This window comes from Asterias amurensis, chromosome 1 (genome assembly GCF_032118995.1).
Source record: "Asterias amurensis chromosome 1, ASM3211899v1".
Taxonomy (NCBI): Eukaryota; Metazoa; Echinodermata; class Asteroidea; order Forcipulatida; family Asteriidae; genus Asterias; species Asterias amurensis.
In genome coordinates, this window is record NC_092648.1 from 15,794,725 (window position 1) to 15,809,324 (window position 14,600).

The window sequence follows — 14,600 nt, forward strand, 5'->3', positions numbered from 1 at the left end:
ATGGGGGTAAGAAAAGGGAAATTATTTTTCACAATATGAAATCTGAGAGAGGTTTTCAAGAGTGTTTTTTTTCTTTCATATTTTTCTTCGGTGACCAAAATTTAGCCCAAATTTGCACAGGTTTGTTATTTTATGTATATTGATGGGATTTAACAAGCGACGATATAATTATAGTGGTCTTTTACAATACCACGAGTTATAACATTGCATTAGGGAGTCATTCAGAATGATGCCTGCCTGTTTGTGACCAAAGTAATGTTTCTGCTTTAAAGGAATCAGTTGCCTTGGATCGGTCGAGTTGGTCTTTAAAAACCGTTAGTTGTAAAATGTAAATGGTTAGACAGATATTGTAAAAATAGAATACGATGATCTACACAAATATGCCTCGAAATTGGTTTTCTTTTTACCATGTCGACGAACACGATCGGCCATTTATGGGAGTCAAAATTTTGACTCCCATAAATGGCCGAACGTGATAGTTCGCGACGTAAAAAAGACCCGTGCAGTTTCGAGTGATACTTGTGTGGATCATTATATTCTACTTTTAAAACATCTTTCTAACCATATGCATTTCATAACAAACGGTTTCAAACGCTTTTAATAGACCAACTCGTCCGATCCAAGGCAACGTGTTCCTTTAAGAATAACACTGACCGATCAAATCGTTGCTTGACTTTGCGTGTTTGGATAATAACGGCGTTCATGGTCAAGGTAAATCAAATCCGCACGAAGGCATTGAGGTACAAATTACAGACTTAATAATATTGAAGGGATGTTCTTTGTTAACACTCTCTGTAAAGGAGAGGCAAAAAATCTACGATCAAACTAAGATCTTTAGACCGCAGAAAATGTTTGTAGGTGACAAAATATAACATAGTCAAATAACATGCTGTTTTGGGGTTGTTTTCTTTTGGCAAGTACTCGGTCTGAACACTCTCATCGTGGTGAAACTATGCACCTCATGTCCTTGCGCCTGAAAACGTCAATTTTGCATCTCGTCAAGTTCTTGTTTTTCTTGTCTGTCTATTTATTTGATAGTTCCCCCCCCCCCCGCTGTTTACATAGACTTTTAGCTATTTTACTCTTCATCGATAACAAGTTGTTTGTGTCATCAATAGAAACAGAAATAATGGCAGTAGATATTCAGCTGATTTAAAAAGGATGCCAGTTATGGTGTTCGAAACAATGCACTGGAATTATAACAGGCTGCAGTATTTGTTGGAGCCTGAACTGGAAAAAGGCTGAGTTTCGAAAAGATTCAAATCTGGGTATTTTCGAAACGGCGCGCTGGAAAAGACGGGCTTAAGGTTCTTTTTTTTACGGAGAACGAACTGGAAAAAGCATGCGTTTCGAAAATACCATTTTGTGTGTATTTTTGAAACGGTGCACTGGAAATAATAATAGGCTTCAGTATTTTGTTCGTATCCTTAACGGATAACGCCTGTGTTTTGAAAAAAAATACAATAAACACTTGACTTACCATTATTTCTGTGCGTGTTTGAGAGGTTTTTCCTCGCTAAGAGAAAGCTGCAGCTGTTTTAATTCTAAAAATCACGACCTTCGAGAAATGCTTGTGCCATGCATCGTTTTTTTTTATTTACCAACACACAGCTCTTGAAGCGGATTTGCAATCTTGCGCAACTCAAGGACAAATCATACCACGCTGATGTTCAAATAATATGAATTTAATCGCGTATTTGTGATGAGACACATGTTCGAGTATTACGCCAAGGAGAAAATAATGTTGTAATTTATGTTACTGGGGTCGATTTCACAAAGAGTTAGATATAATACACGTATGGCTAGTCCTACGTTAGGACGAAAAAACACCCTCATAGCACAGATTGTGTGTGCGTTTATTATTATGCCTTTAAACAGGCCTGAAGTCTTTTAATATTAATTGAGTGAGAAATTACCTCGTTCTCAAAAACTAAACGTTACTTCAAAGGGAGACGTTTCTCAAAATGTTTTTTTTTTATCGATTGAACAGCTCTCCGTTGGTCTTTATAACAAGCAAGTTTTTATGCTAACATCTTATTTTGAGTACGGGCAATTACAATAGTGTTCAGTGCCTTTAATCGGCATCATAAGTTTTCATATGTCAAGGTGTTTTTGCCCCTTCCCCCGACACGACGTCACGATAAAAAAAATAAAATGAAAATAATACAATAAATTAATAATTGTTTACATGATTCACAAAGATTGGAGTGCTGCAATCGTTCGGTTTGAACAACTCTTTGATTGAGAGCCTATCGTCTGTAATTGAACCATGGCGATACAATGCCATAACATGCAGAAAACCTCCCCGGGACGTCGTTAACGAAAAGGATGAATTTTTGATGGAGTGCCACTGGTCCGCTAGGGGAGTTTTGAGCCGATTTTGTGCGGTCTTGGCCCCGACGTCAATAGAGACACGAGCTTTGATTAGCGTTTATTTTCTTCTATTTAACCAGTATCCCAATAAGTCTCCCTTGTGGCCATTGGATCACACAGTAACAAATTCAAAACAAAATCAGCTATACAAACAATGCCCAGAAGAATTCTAAGAAATATGAGGGCCTATATAGAATAATAAAAATAAGAAACACATCTCAACCAAGTATTAAGGGAGATTGAAAAAGAAGAGAGAGAAATAACGTTTTCAAGTACGTATTTAAATGAAGGCTTAGAAAAAATCAGTAATAGAAAATAGACGTTCAGATGGCAAAAGAGTATTGTTCTTTTGTTTTACATGACTAATTAATTAAAGACCTATTCAGTACGGTATCTAATAAAAGTGGTACATTATTGGGCGATCCAGGGTCATTGTTAAATTCAAAATTTGAAGATAAATTCATTCTTGTTTTTAACCCTAACCGTAAAAGGAAGTGAACATAAGAATTGGGGCCAAAGTTAACCTCCAATATTCTCAGTAGTTTCCTAAGCATCTCGTATAGCCGAGCTGCGATGTTACTGATCAGCAGAATGCGGGTTATACAGTGTAGTACCAGTCGTGGCACAATATCATGTGTCCTTGAGCAAGTCCTTCGGATGGGACATCAAGCCGCATGTCCCGTGTGTCAGAAGTGGTAGTGCACAAAAGAACCCAGAACATTGTGGAGAGGGGCTTCTGATTGACATGTAAGCATTGCGAGCTACAGTAATTAAGCACCGTAAGCACCGTTTCGTGCATTGCCAGAAATATTTAACATTTATAATTATAAGGCAGGTCTGTATAACTATAGCTTTTGGAATAGTGCATTCGGATATAAAGTTTCAAAGCACCATTGTGATATTGGCCTTGTGCCCCATACATATATACATTTAGATCCTTGTATTCGATTGGTGGATACGCGTTTAGCGTCGTCCTCTAGTTGCCATTAATACTGCCGCAGAGCTCGGAAATTTAATATTTGAAGGCAGTGGACACTATTGGTAATTACTCAAAATAATTATTTGCACAAAACCTTTCTTGAATACGTGTAATGGGGAGAGGTTGATGGTTTAAAACATTGTGAGAAACGGATCCCTCTGAAGTGCCATAGTTTTCGAGAAAGAAGTAATTTTCAACGAATTTGATTTCGAGACCTCAGATTTAGAACTTGAGGTCTCGAAATCAACCATCTAAACGCACACAGTTTCGTGTGACAAGGGTGGTTTTTTCTTTCATTACTATCTTGCAAGTTCGGTGACCGATTGAGCTCAAATTTCCACAGGTTTGTTATTTTATGCATATGTTGAGATACACCAACTACGAAGGCTAGTCTTTGACAATTACCAATAGTGTCCACTGCCTTTAAAAGAGTCTAACAGTGTCATTTCCAAACAAGGCGAGTTCGTCGTGCCCTGGTGGCGGAAAAGGTTGCGGTATAAATTCAAGTCGATCACATTCTACACACCGTCAATTCTATACCCCAGCTTTTGCAGTGAATGGTCGTGCTGACATGTCAGAAATGGTTCACCTTCAGCTATAACTATTAAAAGGTGAATAATTTTTTATATAGAAAATGTGGCCGAAAATGTCAGAATGGTGTTAAAGGCACTGGACAACTTAAGTAATTGTCGAAGACCAGTCTTCCAACTTGGTGTATCGCAACATGTCGACCATAAACATTAATACAAACTCGTTGAAGTAGCGAGAGAAAAACGGAATAAAAACTCCCTTGTCACACTGTGTGCCTTCAGAGATGCTTGATTTAGGGACCTCATAAATCTAATAATGAGGTCTCGAAATCAAAACAATTCGCGGAAATTTACTTCTTTCTCGAGGGAGCCGTTTCCCACAGTGTGTTATACTTATAACAACTTTACTCTCCATCGCGTGTTACCAATATGTTTTACGCTTACAATTATTTTGAGTATAAATTACCAATACTGTCCAGTGCCTTTAATCTTACAGAATCTTGGGATGGAACCTTGGGATGTAGAACTCGCTTCTTGCATCGATCGGTGAGCCATCAAAGGTACTCCTTTATGTCTTAATTCCAGTACACATCAATGCCGCCCGGCCACAAGGAAAATGTGTCTCATTGCGAACCGAAACCTTCAGCTTTACCTAGATTTACAATCTTACTGTTGAATAACACTCAAGTCCCCGCCCGCTATTTGCCGACATGGTGCATCCTGTATTTTAATTCGTCACATGACATACATGTATTTAAAGTAAGATGTAGGCCTAAGTCCATGTTGTGTTGTATTGTGACAAAAACATCAAAGTTACCCGAAAAAGACCGACTACTGAATGTTTTTTAAGAAATCGGAATACGGTTCAGCATCTGAACAGCAGTCCCCCCCGAACACCCTGGTCAATGAGCTCACCTGCCGTCGATTTCACCAAACTCTTCCTAACTTATGATTAATCTTAGGACTTAAGACGAGTTAAGTTCCGTAACCATAGACGTTAGGACGCATTGAACCCATAAGTTAGGACGGGTTACTCGTCCTAACTCGAGTTAGGATTAATCCTATATAGAGTTTCGTGAAATCGGCTGCAGAGGGCTTTTTCATCGTCGTAGAAACGAAGTGATATTTTCCAGAGGTTTTTAAATAAGGGGATAAAAGGCCACCGACGAGTTCTTCAACTGCCGTTTAAAACCGGCAGGGTCGTGGCCGTGCGATAAAGGCCAGAGCCGCTCAAGGTTAGCGGACAAAAATAATTTCAGAGTGGACTTGGAATAATGAAAAACACCACCAGCAACAAAAAACTGTAGGCGAGCAGATTAATTCTTCCATTCATCTGTTACGAAACGAAACTATTTTAGAGTTATTGGCACATTCCCTGTAGATTAATGGCGTCCCCTGCTTCTTTTGCTGTCTAAAATTCCTTTCTCCAGAGAATCTTCTACGTTCTCGTATATTGTCTGAACCCATTGTCGTTATCTATATAGAAAAACTGGAACGAGGTTTTCTATATCATATTTACCAAAGCTTTGGTGGAGTTTCGTGCTACACGTTCTCCAGAGAATTTTTTAATATGGTGCAATAAGGAAACAAGTTACACTAAGACCCAGTGGTTTAAATCGCTTATTACTGACGCAAGGTTATCAGACAATATTAAAGAATACCACCAGAAACGAAGAACTAGTGAAGCAGATTAATTTATTTCATTCATCGGAAACTATTTTAGAGTTATTACCGCATTCCCTGTAGAAGATGGTGTTTCCTGTTTCTTTTGCTGTCAAATTTCCTTCTCCAGAGGTTTTTTACGTTATCCAGAGAATTTTACAATTTTCCTTTTGAGTATGCAGAAAGGAAATAAGTTACAAAAGATTCAGTGGTTTAAGTCGCTCAAGGTTAGCGGACAATATTCATTTCGGAATGGACTTGGAATAATAAAGAACTTCACCAGAAACGCCATGTAGGTGAAGCAGATTAATTCTTTCATTCATCCGTTACAAAACGATACTATCTTAGAGTTATTGATGAAGGCCTTTTATGTGCCACCGGTTTCTTAAGTTGCTGTCTAAATACACCGATCCATTAAGCCAGGCCCAATTATCATCGACCAATCACGACTGCGAAATCTGACCACCATTTGAAACGTTTGGTGATCTTTGCATTAATGGTGGTCGGGTTTCGCGGCTGTGATTGGTCAACTGGTAAGGAGGCCGGGCGTAATGGATCGGTCTATTGTGTTATTGTGGAAATTATTCTTTATGACGTCATTGTGGGAATTATTCTTTGACACGCCACAGCACAGCACAGATGAAGTTATATAACAGAAAACAACTGTTAAAACAAATCTGAAGGGAAAGATTTGCCCGCTCTGATTACAAAATCCTCAAAGCCCAGAAATATTTTGTTACCCTTTATATAGGATAACTGTAATAAAAAAGGCGCTTGAAACATGTCAACTTGTATTATTCTACAACCGAATTTAGAATAAAGCACTGCAGCTGCAGCTTCACCCATTTCTTCTGAAATTGTTTTCATTGTTCGACATCTCATCTTATATATGCACCATTACTTTTCTCGAATCACTGCCCCAATCTTTTAGATTAAACTATTTCTGTGACGTCACTCTATTGTTGAAAGTGTAGATTATTTTTACGAATCTACTCTTTCGTTACGAATCTACATTTAAGTGTAGATTCGTAACATAATCTACAGTTGAGTACAGACTCACTTAAGTAAATAGTTAAATTTGTCTTTCTAAACTCAAAAATATACATGAAGGGCAACAAACACAGCTGAAAATAAGTTAGCTTTCATTTTACAGTATAATTTTCCAGCTTAGAAAAATCCATTTTTAGTAACACAATTTATTGTTAGCGAAGCAAACTGACATTGTACTTGATAATTTTGCAAGCACTACAATATGCCTATATATTTTGTAAAATAATTATAAAATGTGACCAACCGACGTTTGAAAACGTATACGAAATAAGATAGTCTAAGTGTTGTTTCTATTGAGAAATCCATTTCATTGAAACCAGTTTCAATATATCACATATTAACCTAATGAGGGAAATAGTCTTAGTCAGAGAATAGACTCTAAAGTGTAGACTCGTGATTACAATGTACTCGCCTTCGGCTTGTACATTATATTCACGAATCTACACATTCTCGTCCATTCTCCTTAACGTATTTCCTCAAGTTCATTTCCAATGAAAACACAGTTATTTCTTTATCTGACAATAAGCGTCATGGAAACCCTTCCCAGGGGCAAGCAGGGAAGAAGACATGGCACGGGGGACTGAACGGGGGTGGGGAGGAGGTTGGCAGATGACCCGGGGGTGGTTCTGATGCAGGGAGCTACACCCAACTCTGCCCACATCAGTTTACGCAACTGCTCTTTAGGACCTTTGTTTTCATAAAATACTTTTATTTTGTTTCCCATCAGGGTTGAAACTCATGTTGGCTCTTATGAATAATCGTGTGATATATCAATTCGGTTGAATTTGCCTTGTACTACTTTTGCCGAGGCTCAGATGTTTTTTGTGGGGAAGATGCTACTCCAGATATATCTTCCAAAAAACACATCAAAATAATTATCGGCTCAATGCACACTTGCTCAGGGAACCATAACCTTACAAGCTTTGCTTCTTTAAGGGTCCCTCTACAGTTCCATGAATGTTCATGCTTATTATTCATTTATCGACCGACCGACTGATGACGTCCGACTGACTTACCGAGGACGTCCGATCTACTGACTGACTGAAGACATCCAATCGATTTGGGACTTCCGATCGATCGCAGAAACAAATAGTTTGACAAAGAAACATCCAACCATTCAAGCCAGACATGAAAACATTTAGACGAAGACGTGAATCGCATTAAAATAAGTCAAAAAATAAAGAAAACAAAAATTTACAAGAGTTGTGATCTTTTATTAACATGTACGGTGACTGAACAGTTGAAAAGATAGCACGGTGTCCAACATAAAGGCATACACATTTTACGTTCAGTACAATACGCAATTAATATTTATTTTTCTTTTTTAATTTAAGTTCGGCGTACGTTTTCGGTACATGGAGTTGCAATTATGTTTTGATTAGAAGACTCAAATAAAACGACAATATTATAATCTGTGTTAAACCTCTTGTAAAAAAAAAAATAATAAAAAACTCTGTTGTGATTAGTGAAAAGTACACTGCTCTTACAATTTTTATTAAAAATATTGTTTTTCTGATAATAGCCAACTTATATATAAAATAGTTACTGGTAACTATAAACCTTAATATACTTTTCTCTAGAAGACGACCAGAGCATACTGATCGAAACGTCGAGTTGAAACCAACGATTCTTTTCAGAACCACCCCAACTCATTAGAGATAGGCCTAGTCATCACATGGTGTTACCACAAACCTTTCTATATTGTTATATATTTTTGTTTAACTTTTTCTATAGTAATATGGTGCTGATAACAATCGCACTGAGAAATTGTTTTCTACTGTTAAAGTTGGTTGGAGAAAACAAAAAAAATGTCCTTTAAGGGACAGTGTTTTTCCTTTTTTCCATACGAATATATATATCCTATATAGATGTAACTTTAACTTGGTAACAAAGCAACGGAGAGCTGTTGATAGTATAAAACATTGTGAGAAACGGCTCCCTCTGAAGTAACGTAGTTTTTGAGAAAGGGTAAATTTCTCACTCAAATAGTAAAATACTTCTAGCCAGAAGCCTTTTATTCCTATCTTAAAGCACACAATTTTGTACAACAAGGACGTTTTTTCTTTCATCATCATCATACAGATGTAATTTATACACAATATTTTTAATAACCTGCAAAAATTCGCATTGTTGAGATATCAACGAAACTCCAGAGCAGTTTTGTTCACGTAGGAAGAACACTCCGTAACTTGAATACACAATCTGAGAAACGTATCTGACAGTAACGTTTCTCAGATTCAAATTTAGGGGATAGAAACTGATATCTTTATCCATAAACACATTATACTTCGAAGAGAAATGATTCTCAAAATGCTTTATATCGAAATAATGCTGTATCTGTATACAAAGCAAGTTTTTATTGACATTAAAGTTTTATGAGTGATTATCAAACGTATACCTCCCCTTTATTGTAGTTCTAAATCACAAGGGAAATCCTGTAAAGCCTATGTCAGAGCCATTGATCCACCTGGCATGATAGGACGAGGTGCTGTGGCTCAACAGAGCGACGAATTCAAGCTGCAAAGGGGCAATATTACATTCATGTGCGTGTCAGCAATTAATTGCATTTTGTTGGTTGGGTTGGTGCACTATTGGTAATTACTCAAAATATTTGCTAGCATATACAAGTTTATTGGTAACTTGAGAGAAATGGAGAGCTGTTATTGGTTTAAAAACCTTTTGAGAAACGGCTCCATCTGAAGTAACGTATATATGTGTTTGAGGAAAAGGTAATTTCTTATACTGTTACTATTATTAAGCATTTAGGCACGCTATTCATGGTAAAACCATATCACAGCGTTTACAAAGAGCAATAAATTAAACATTGTACATACAAACAACAATAGAACAAAAAAAAATCAATTAGGAAAGAGGTAGGTTTTGAGAATCTTCTTAAACACATTCACTGTTTCAGCAGATTTAATATAGGAGGGAAGTTCATTCCACTCTTTAGCTGCTGAAACAGTGAATGTTCGATCTCCCGCTGTCATGGGAAAAGTAAGGCGAAATGAATCTGCATTGGAGCGAAGATTTGAACGCAAAGGTCGATACAACTGAATACATTCATTAAAATACACTGGTGCCTGATTGTGAAAGAATTTGTAAACGAATAAAAGAATCTTAAATACAATCCTCTGTTTAATTGGTAACCAATGAAGCGATCTTAGAAGAGGCATGGCATCATGACGGCGATCAAACCTAAAGATAACACGAGCAGCCCAGTTCTGCAAACTTTGAAGTCTCTTAATATGCACCTGTGGGACTTCTGTAAACAACCCGTTACAATTATATAGTCTAACCGGGAAAGAACATGGCTGCGAATCACATGATGACATGCCTCTTCAGATACATACTTCCTTATCTGTGACACATTTTTTAACTGAAATCGAACAGACTTGCAAAGGTGGTTTATACTCAAATATTATAATGCTTAGGCCAGAACTGAAGTTTTTTTAATACATTTTTTTTTTAGACATCCGAAGGGTGCTTTCTCTTTCATTATTCTCTTGCAACTTCGATTTTTTTTGCCGAGTCAAAATTTTCACAGGTATGTTATTTTGTGCATGTTGGAATACACTATAGTGCCTAGTGTAAAGTGCTTTTACACAGCTATGGGCCCATAAGTTATGATGATTTGGTGGGTTTTTATAAGTCGTCAACACTTCAAAACTAATGTTCGAAATAGAGTTTGTTCTATCACATTCCTTCCAATGTCTCGATAGAAATACCTGCGTCATAATTCTCGAAGTTGATACACTTTTGATCTGGAACAACTATTTTCAAATAATAGGTGTACTTAAATACATTATAAGTTGCATAATATACCAGTGATACGTGCTTTTTCCATTCGTGTTTTTAAAATTGTGACAACGCTGACTGTTTTTTTTTTTTTTTTATATAATGGGCAAAATCACTCACCCGTTTTAATCTGCAGATTAAACATAATGGATTTAGTTCTTCGAAAAGTAATCTTTTTAAAAGAACCAAACTAATTAAAACAGCAATAGTATGTACAACAACAGCAACATTTTTTTTTAAAACTATAAAGTAGTTATTACAAGTACCTAGCAGTCCGTCAATTCGCCCATTTAACCAAGAGGAGATCCGAGGTCGAATTATGTGTTATGGGGTAATCGTCAAAGTCCAATTAGATTTGGGGAAATTACATTTCTCAACCTCACAAAATGTTGCCAATTTTAGCAAAATTCAAATCATGACGTCATCGGACATGGTTTGTACATTCCAATGAGTCTTTTTTTTTGCGACAGTCAAAGGTAAACAGTACTGTAAGATTGAAAATCATCAGAGTAAGAATGAACAAAAAATTATCTGTACACAAAATGAACATAGCCATTTGTTTGAAATGTGACGTCATGTTTTTGGATGGTTGCAAACATTGCCCAGTGATGAATGACCTTAAAGACACTGGACACTATTGGTAATTGTCAAAGACCAGTCTTCCCACTTGGTGTATCTCAACATAATTATGCACAAAATAACAAACCTGTGAAAATTTGAACTCAATTGGTCAGCGAAGTTGCCAGGTAAGTATGAAAGAAAAAAACACCCTTGTCACACGAAGTTGTGTGCTTTCAGATGCTTGATTTCGAGACCTCAAAATCTAATTCTGAGGTCTCGAAATCATATTCGTGGAAAATTACCCCTTTCTCGAAAACTATGTCACTTCAGAGGGAGCCGTTTCTCACGATGTTTTATACTATCAACCTCTCCCATTATTATTATTTTGAGTAATTACCAATAGTGTCCACTGCTTTTAAAACGCAGTGTCATTTAAAACGGCTTTTTACGAAAAGGAAAATGAGTGGATCTTAAAACTGACTTTGACTTTCTGGAGACCATTTTTAAGATCTCAAAGTCGAACTACCTTCATATGCTTGCTAAATCGACTGACTTATATCCAACTTAACTAGGAAATGTTTGCCGAGTATCGAGAAATCTGGTTTAAAGTTAATGCTTTGATCTTCCCGGTGACGTGAAAGAAAATCAGTGAGTCATCAGTTTCTCGATGAAGACATAAAGATGAGAAGAGTGTACTGTTCGAAACGTCGATATCAAAGGCTCTCTTCAGAGCCAACACTGCCCCGAAAGATATTTTATATACATGGTTGTACCAGCAAGTTTACTATTTATTTATAATAAGTTCTAGGCTTCAAACATCACTTTAGTTCCTCGTTGAACTAAAGAAAGTGATAGTCATTCACAAAAATGCTTAAATTGGATGGATCTTTCTCATGAGCCGCCGGTTCCAGAAGCAGAGAACTTTGATGAAACCTTTTCGCATACGAGGGCTGGTTGCAGCGTAGATAAACGGATTAATGGCCGAGTTAACCCATATAGTATAGTATACGGAGTTCCAGAGGAGCCACGTAAAATTGGGCTTTTTCACGATGAATAACAGCTGCACAACGTAGTAAGGGACCCAACTGAGTGAGAACATACCCACGATGATGGCCAGCGTGATGGCCGCCTTCCGGTGTTTCTTGTACGACTTTCTGGTGTCCAGGTTTCGGTTGATTTGCCCGGTCGGAACTTTTGGCTCCACTTGTATTAAACTAGACGGCATTGCTGGGTCGATGGGGGCGTTTTGTGATGTTGCATCTGTGACTGTGCGAACCAGGGTCTTGGAGCGCTTTAGAATGTTAGCGTACACATTGATGTTAAAGAAAGCCAAGAAGATGAAAGGAGTAACGAAGCCGACAAGGATTTGAAGTATGTTGTAGTGTAAGATGTACAGTACACCGAAATCGCAGGTTACCGAGTAGATCACAACGTCCTTGCTTTGAGCCCAGAGACCATTGCCGAGGACCGGTACGGCAAAGAACAGGAGAGACACTGACCAAGTTCCCCCGATAAGGATACCCGAGAGTACCCTGCTCTGATACTTCTGATACTTTAGGAACTTCGTGACCAGAAAGTAACGGTCCATACTGATGAGAACGATAGCAAATGCAGATTGCATGCAGGCGGCATAATCTAGAATTGTCCAGAAGGTGCAAACGGCTCTCCCAAATGGCCAGTTGCCGAAATATCGCCAGAGATTGTTGAACACGAGAGAGTTGAGTCCAACGCATAAGTCGGCACTGGAGAGGTTCAAGATGTAGTGGTTAGCCACGTTGGATCGGAGCTGTTTGTCACCAAGTATCACGATGAAAACCAGAATATTACCACCTGCAGACAGCAACCACATGAGCCAAACGAGTGTCGAGATTACCAGTTCTATCGGCAGTGGATGTGAGAATTCGCCAAGTAAATCATACACATAAGACGACTCCTCCACGATTGATTCAGTGTTGTTCTCCATTCTCACAGAGGATTCAACAATCTTATTTAGCTAATAATTGAGTTGTTTCAATTGATGTGTTTCAGGAGAAACAGTCTTTCGTTTGAGCGAAATTTCGTGAATGTCACTGTGCCAACCAAGCAGATACTGGCACGCGTAGGAAGTTTGCACAACAGTTTTTCATCACAGACGTTAGTTTACGAGTCAGGTATTGGTCGAGGAAAACAGGTGAAAATGATGTAAAATGCAGAGAACCCGAAATGGACACGAAATATCTGTAAACGTCTTGGTGAAGGCCCCACTGGCTTCTGAATGATGTAGATTCTGTTCAGGCTCCTCACCAACACTTCTACAATAAACCAAACAAGCTACTGTCTCGTCCAATGGCATCACTCCTTCATTGTTATTTGAAGTCACTCGTTGCGTTGTTATAGTTACAGCGCATCAAGATGAAGCTAATGACCTGTGGGGCAAGGACGCAATATGAATGATGCAATACAGGTTGCACTTTTATTTTATTTTATATACAATACAAATATAATAACATTGTGATTTTGTGATTTATTGTCAAGGGAAGATGTCATTGCTGTATGAATATACGGTTTATATTATATACCAGTAGGCTTATGCTTATATCATTTTGATTTTTAATATCTAATATTTTTACATCTCTCAGAAACCGAGCAAAGGAAAAATCAATACACATATTAAATAAAATAGACCTACATCAACAAACTTACAAACACAAACAAATTAGAATAAAATATTTTAAAAGCTAATTAATACTACCTACGGGGCAATGACAAGCTGTGAATGATGCGGTGCAGCTTGCATTGTTTCTTAAAGGCAGTGGACACTGTGGTAATTACTCAAAATAATTATTATCATAAAACCTTTCTTGATTATGAGTAATGGGGAGAGGTTGATAGCACAAAACATTGTGAGAAACAGCTCCCTCTGAAATAAAGTAGTTTTCGAGAAAGAAGTAATTTTCCACGAATTTGATTTCGAGACCTCAAGTTGAGAATTTGAGGTCTCGAAATCAAGCATATGAAAGCACACAACTTCGTGTGACCATGGTGCAACAAGGGTGTTTTTTCTTTCTTTAATATCTCGCAGCTTCGACGACCGATTGAGCTCAAATTGTCACAGGTTGGTTATTTTATGTATATGTTGAGATACACCAAGTGAGAAGACTGGTCTTTGACAATTACCAATAGTGTCCATTGTCTTTAATGAATAGGCCAACATATAACATTATGATTCGATTGATTGTCAAGGGAACGGGCCACTGCTTTCGATGGATACGGTGAATATAATTGTTTTATACACGAGTAGGCTTACGTTATATCATTTGATTGATTTATTTTTTAAATATTTTTGTTTACATCCCTCGGCAACCTTTCCTCGGTACAGCTCCTACTCAAAATTATATTAAGAAATATACAACAGAAACCGAACGAAAAATAAATTCAATACATAAACTTACGCACAAAAAAGAAGAGAACAATATTTCATAAATCTCATTAGGCCTGCCTATGGGGCAATGACACAATGGGAATGTTATAACATGCATACATGTTGCATTAAGGGTTGTTGAATACAATACAGACATACATTGTACTTGATAACAACACTGGTAGGCCCTATATCAACCTACTTTAATCTCTAGGACTCACCTTGTCTCGGCTCAGTCGGGACATTA

The 14,600-nt window shown here is 37.5% G+C and overlaps 1 protein-coding gene across 1 annotated transcript; it reads right to left on the minus strand.

Annotated features, from left to right (window-relative positions):
- Positions 1 to 10,518: 10,518 nt before the first annotated feature.
- Positions 10,519 to 13,194, minus strand: LOC139940426 (beta-1 adrenergic receptor-like). The gene has a single exon (XM_071936665.1). It carries the CDS (start codon positions 12,914 to 12,916, stop codon positions 11,825 to 11,827), a length of 1,092 nt encoding a protein of 363 aa, XP_071792766.1. The 5' UTR covers positions 12,917 to 13,194; the 3' UTR covers positions 10,519 to 11,824.
- Between the last annotated feature and the right edge of the window lie 1,406 nt (positions 13,195 to 14,600).

Bases quoted from the DNA above. Each gene is read 5' to 3' on its own strand.
- LOC139940426 (XM_071936665.1), bottom strand. From the start codon at position 12,916: ATGGAGAACAACACTGAATCAATCGTGGAGGAGTCGTCTTATGTGTAT.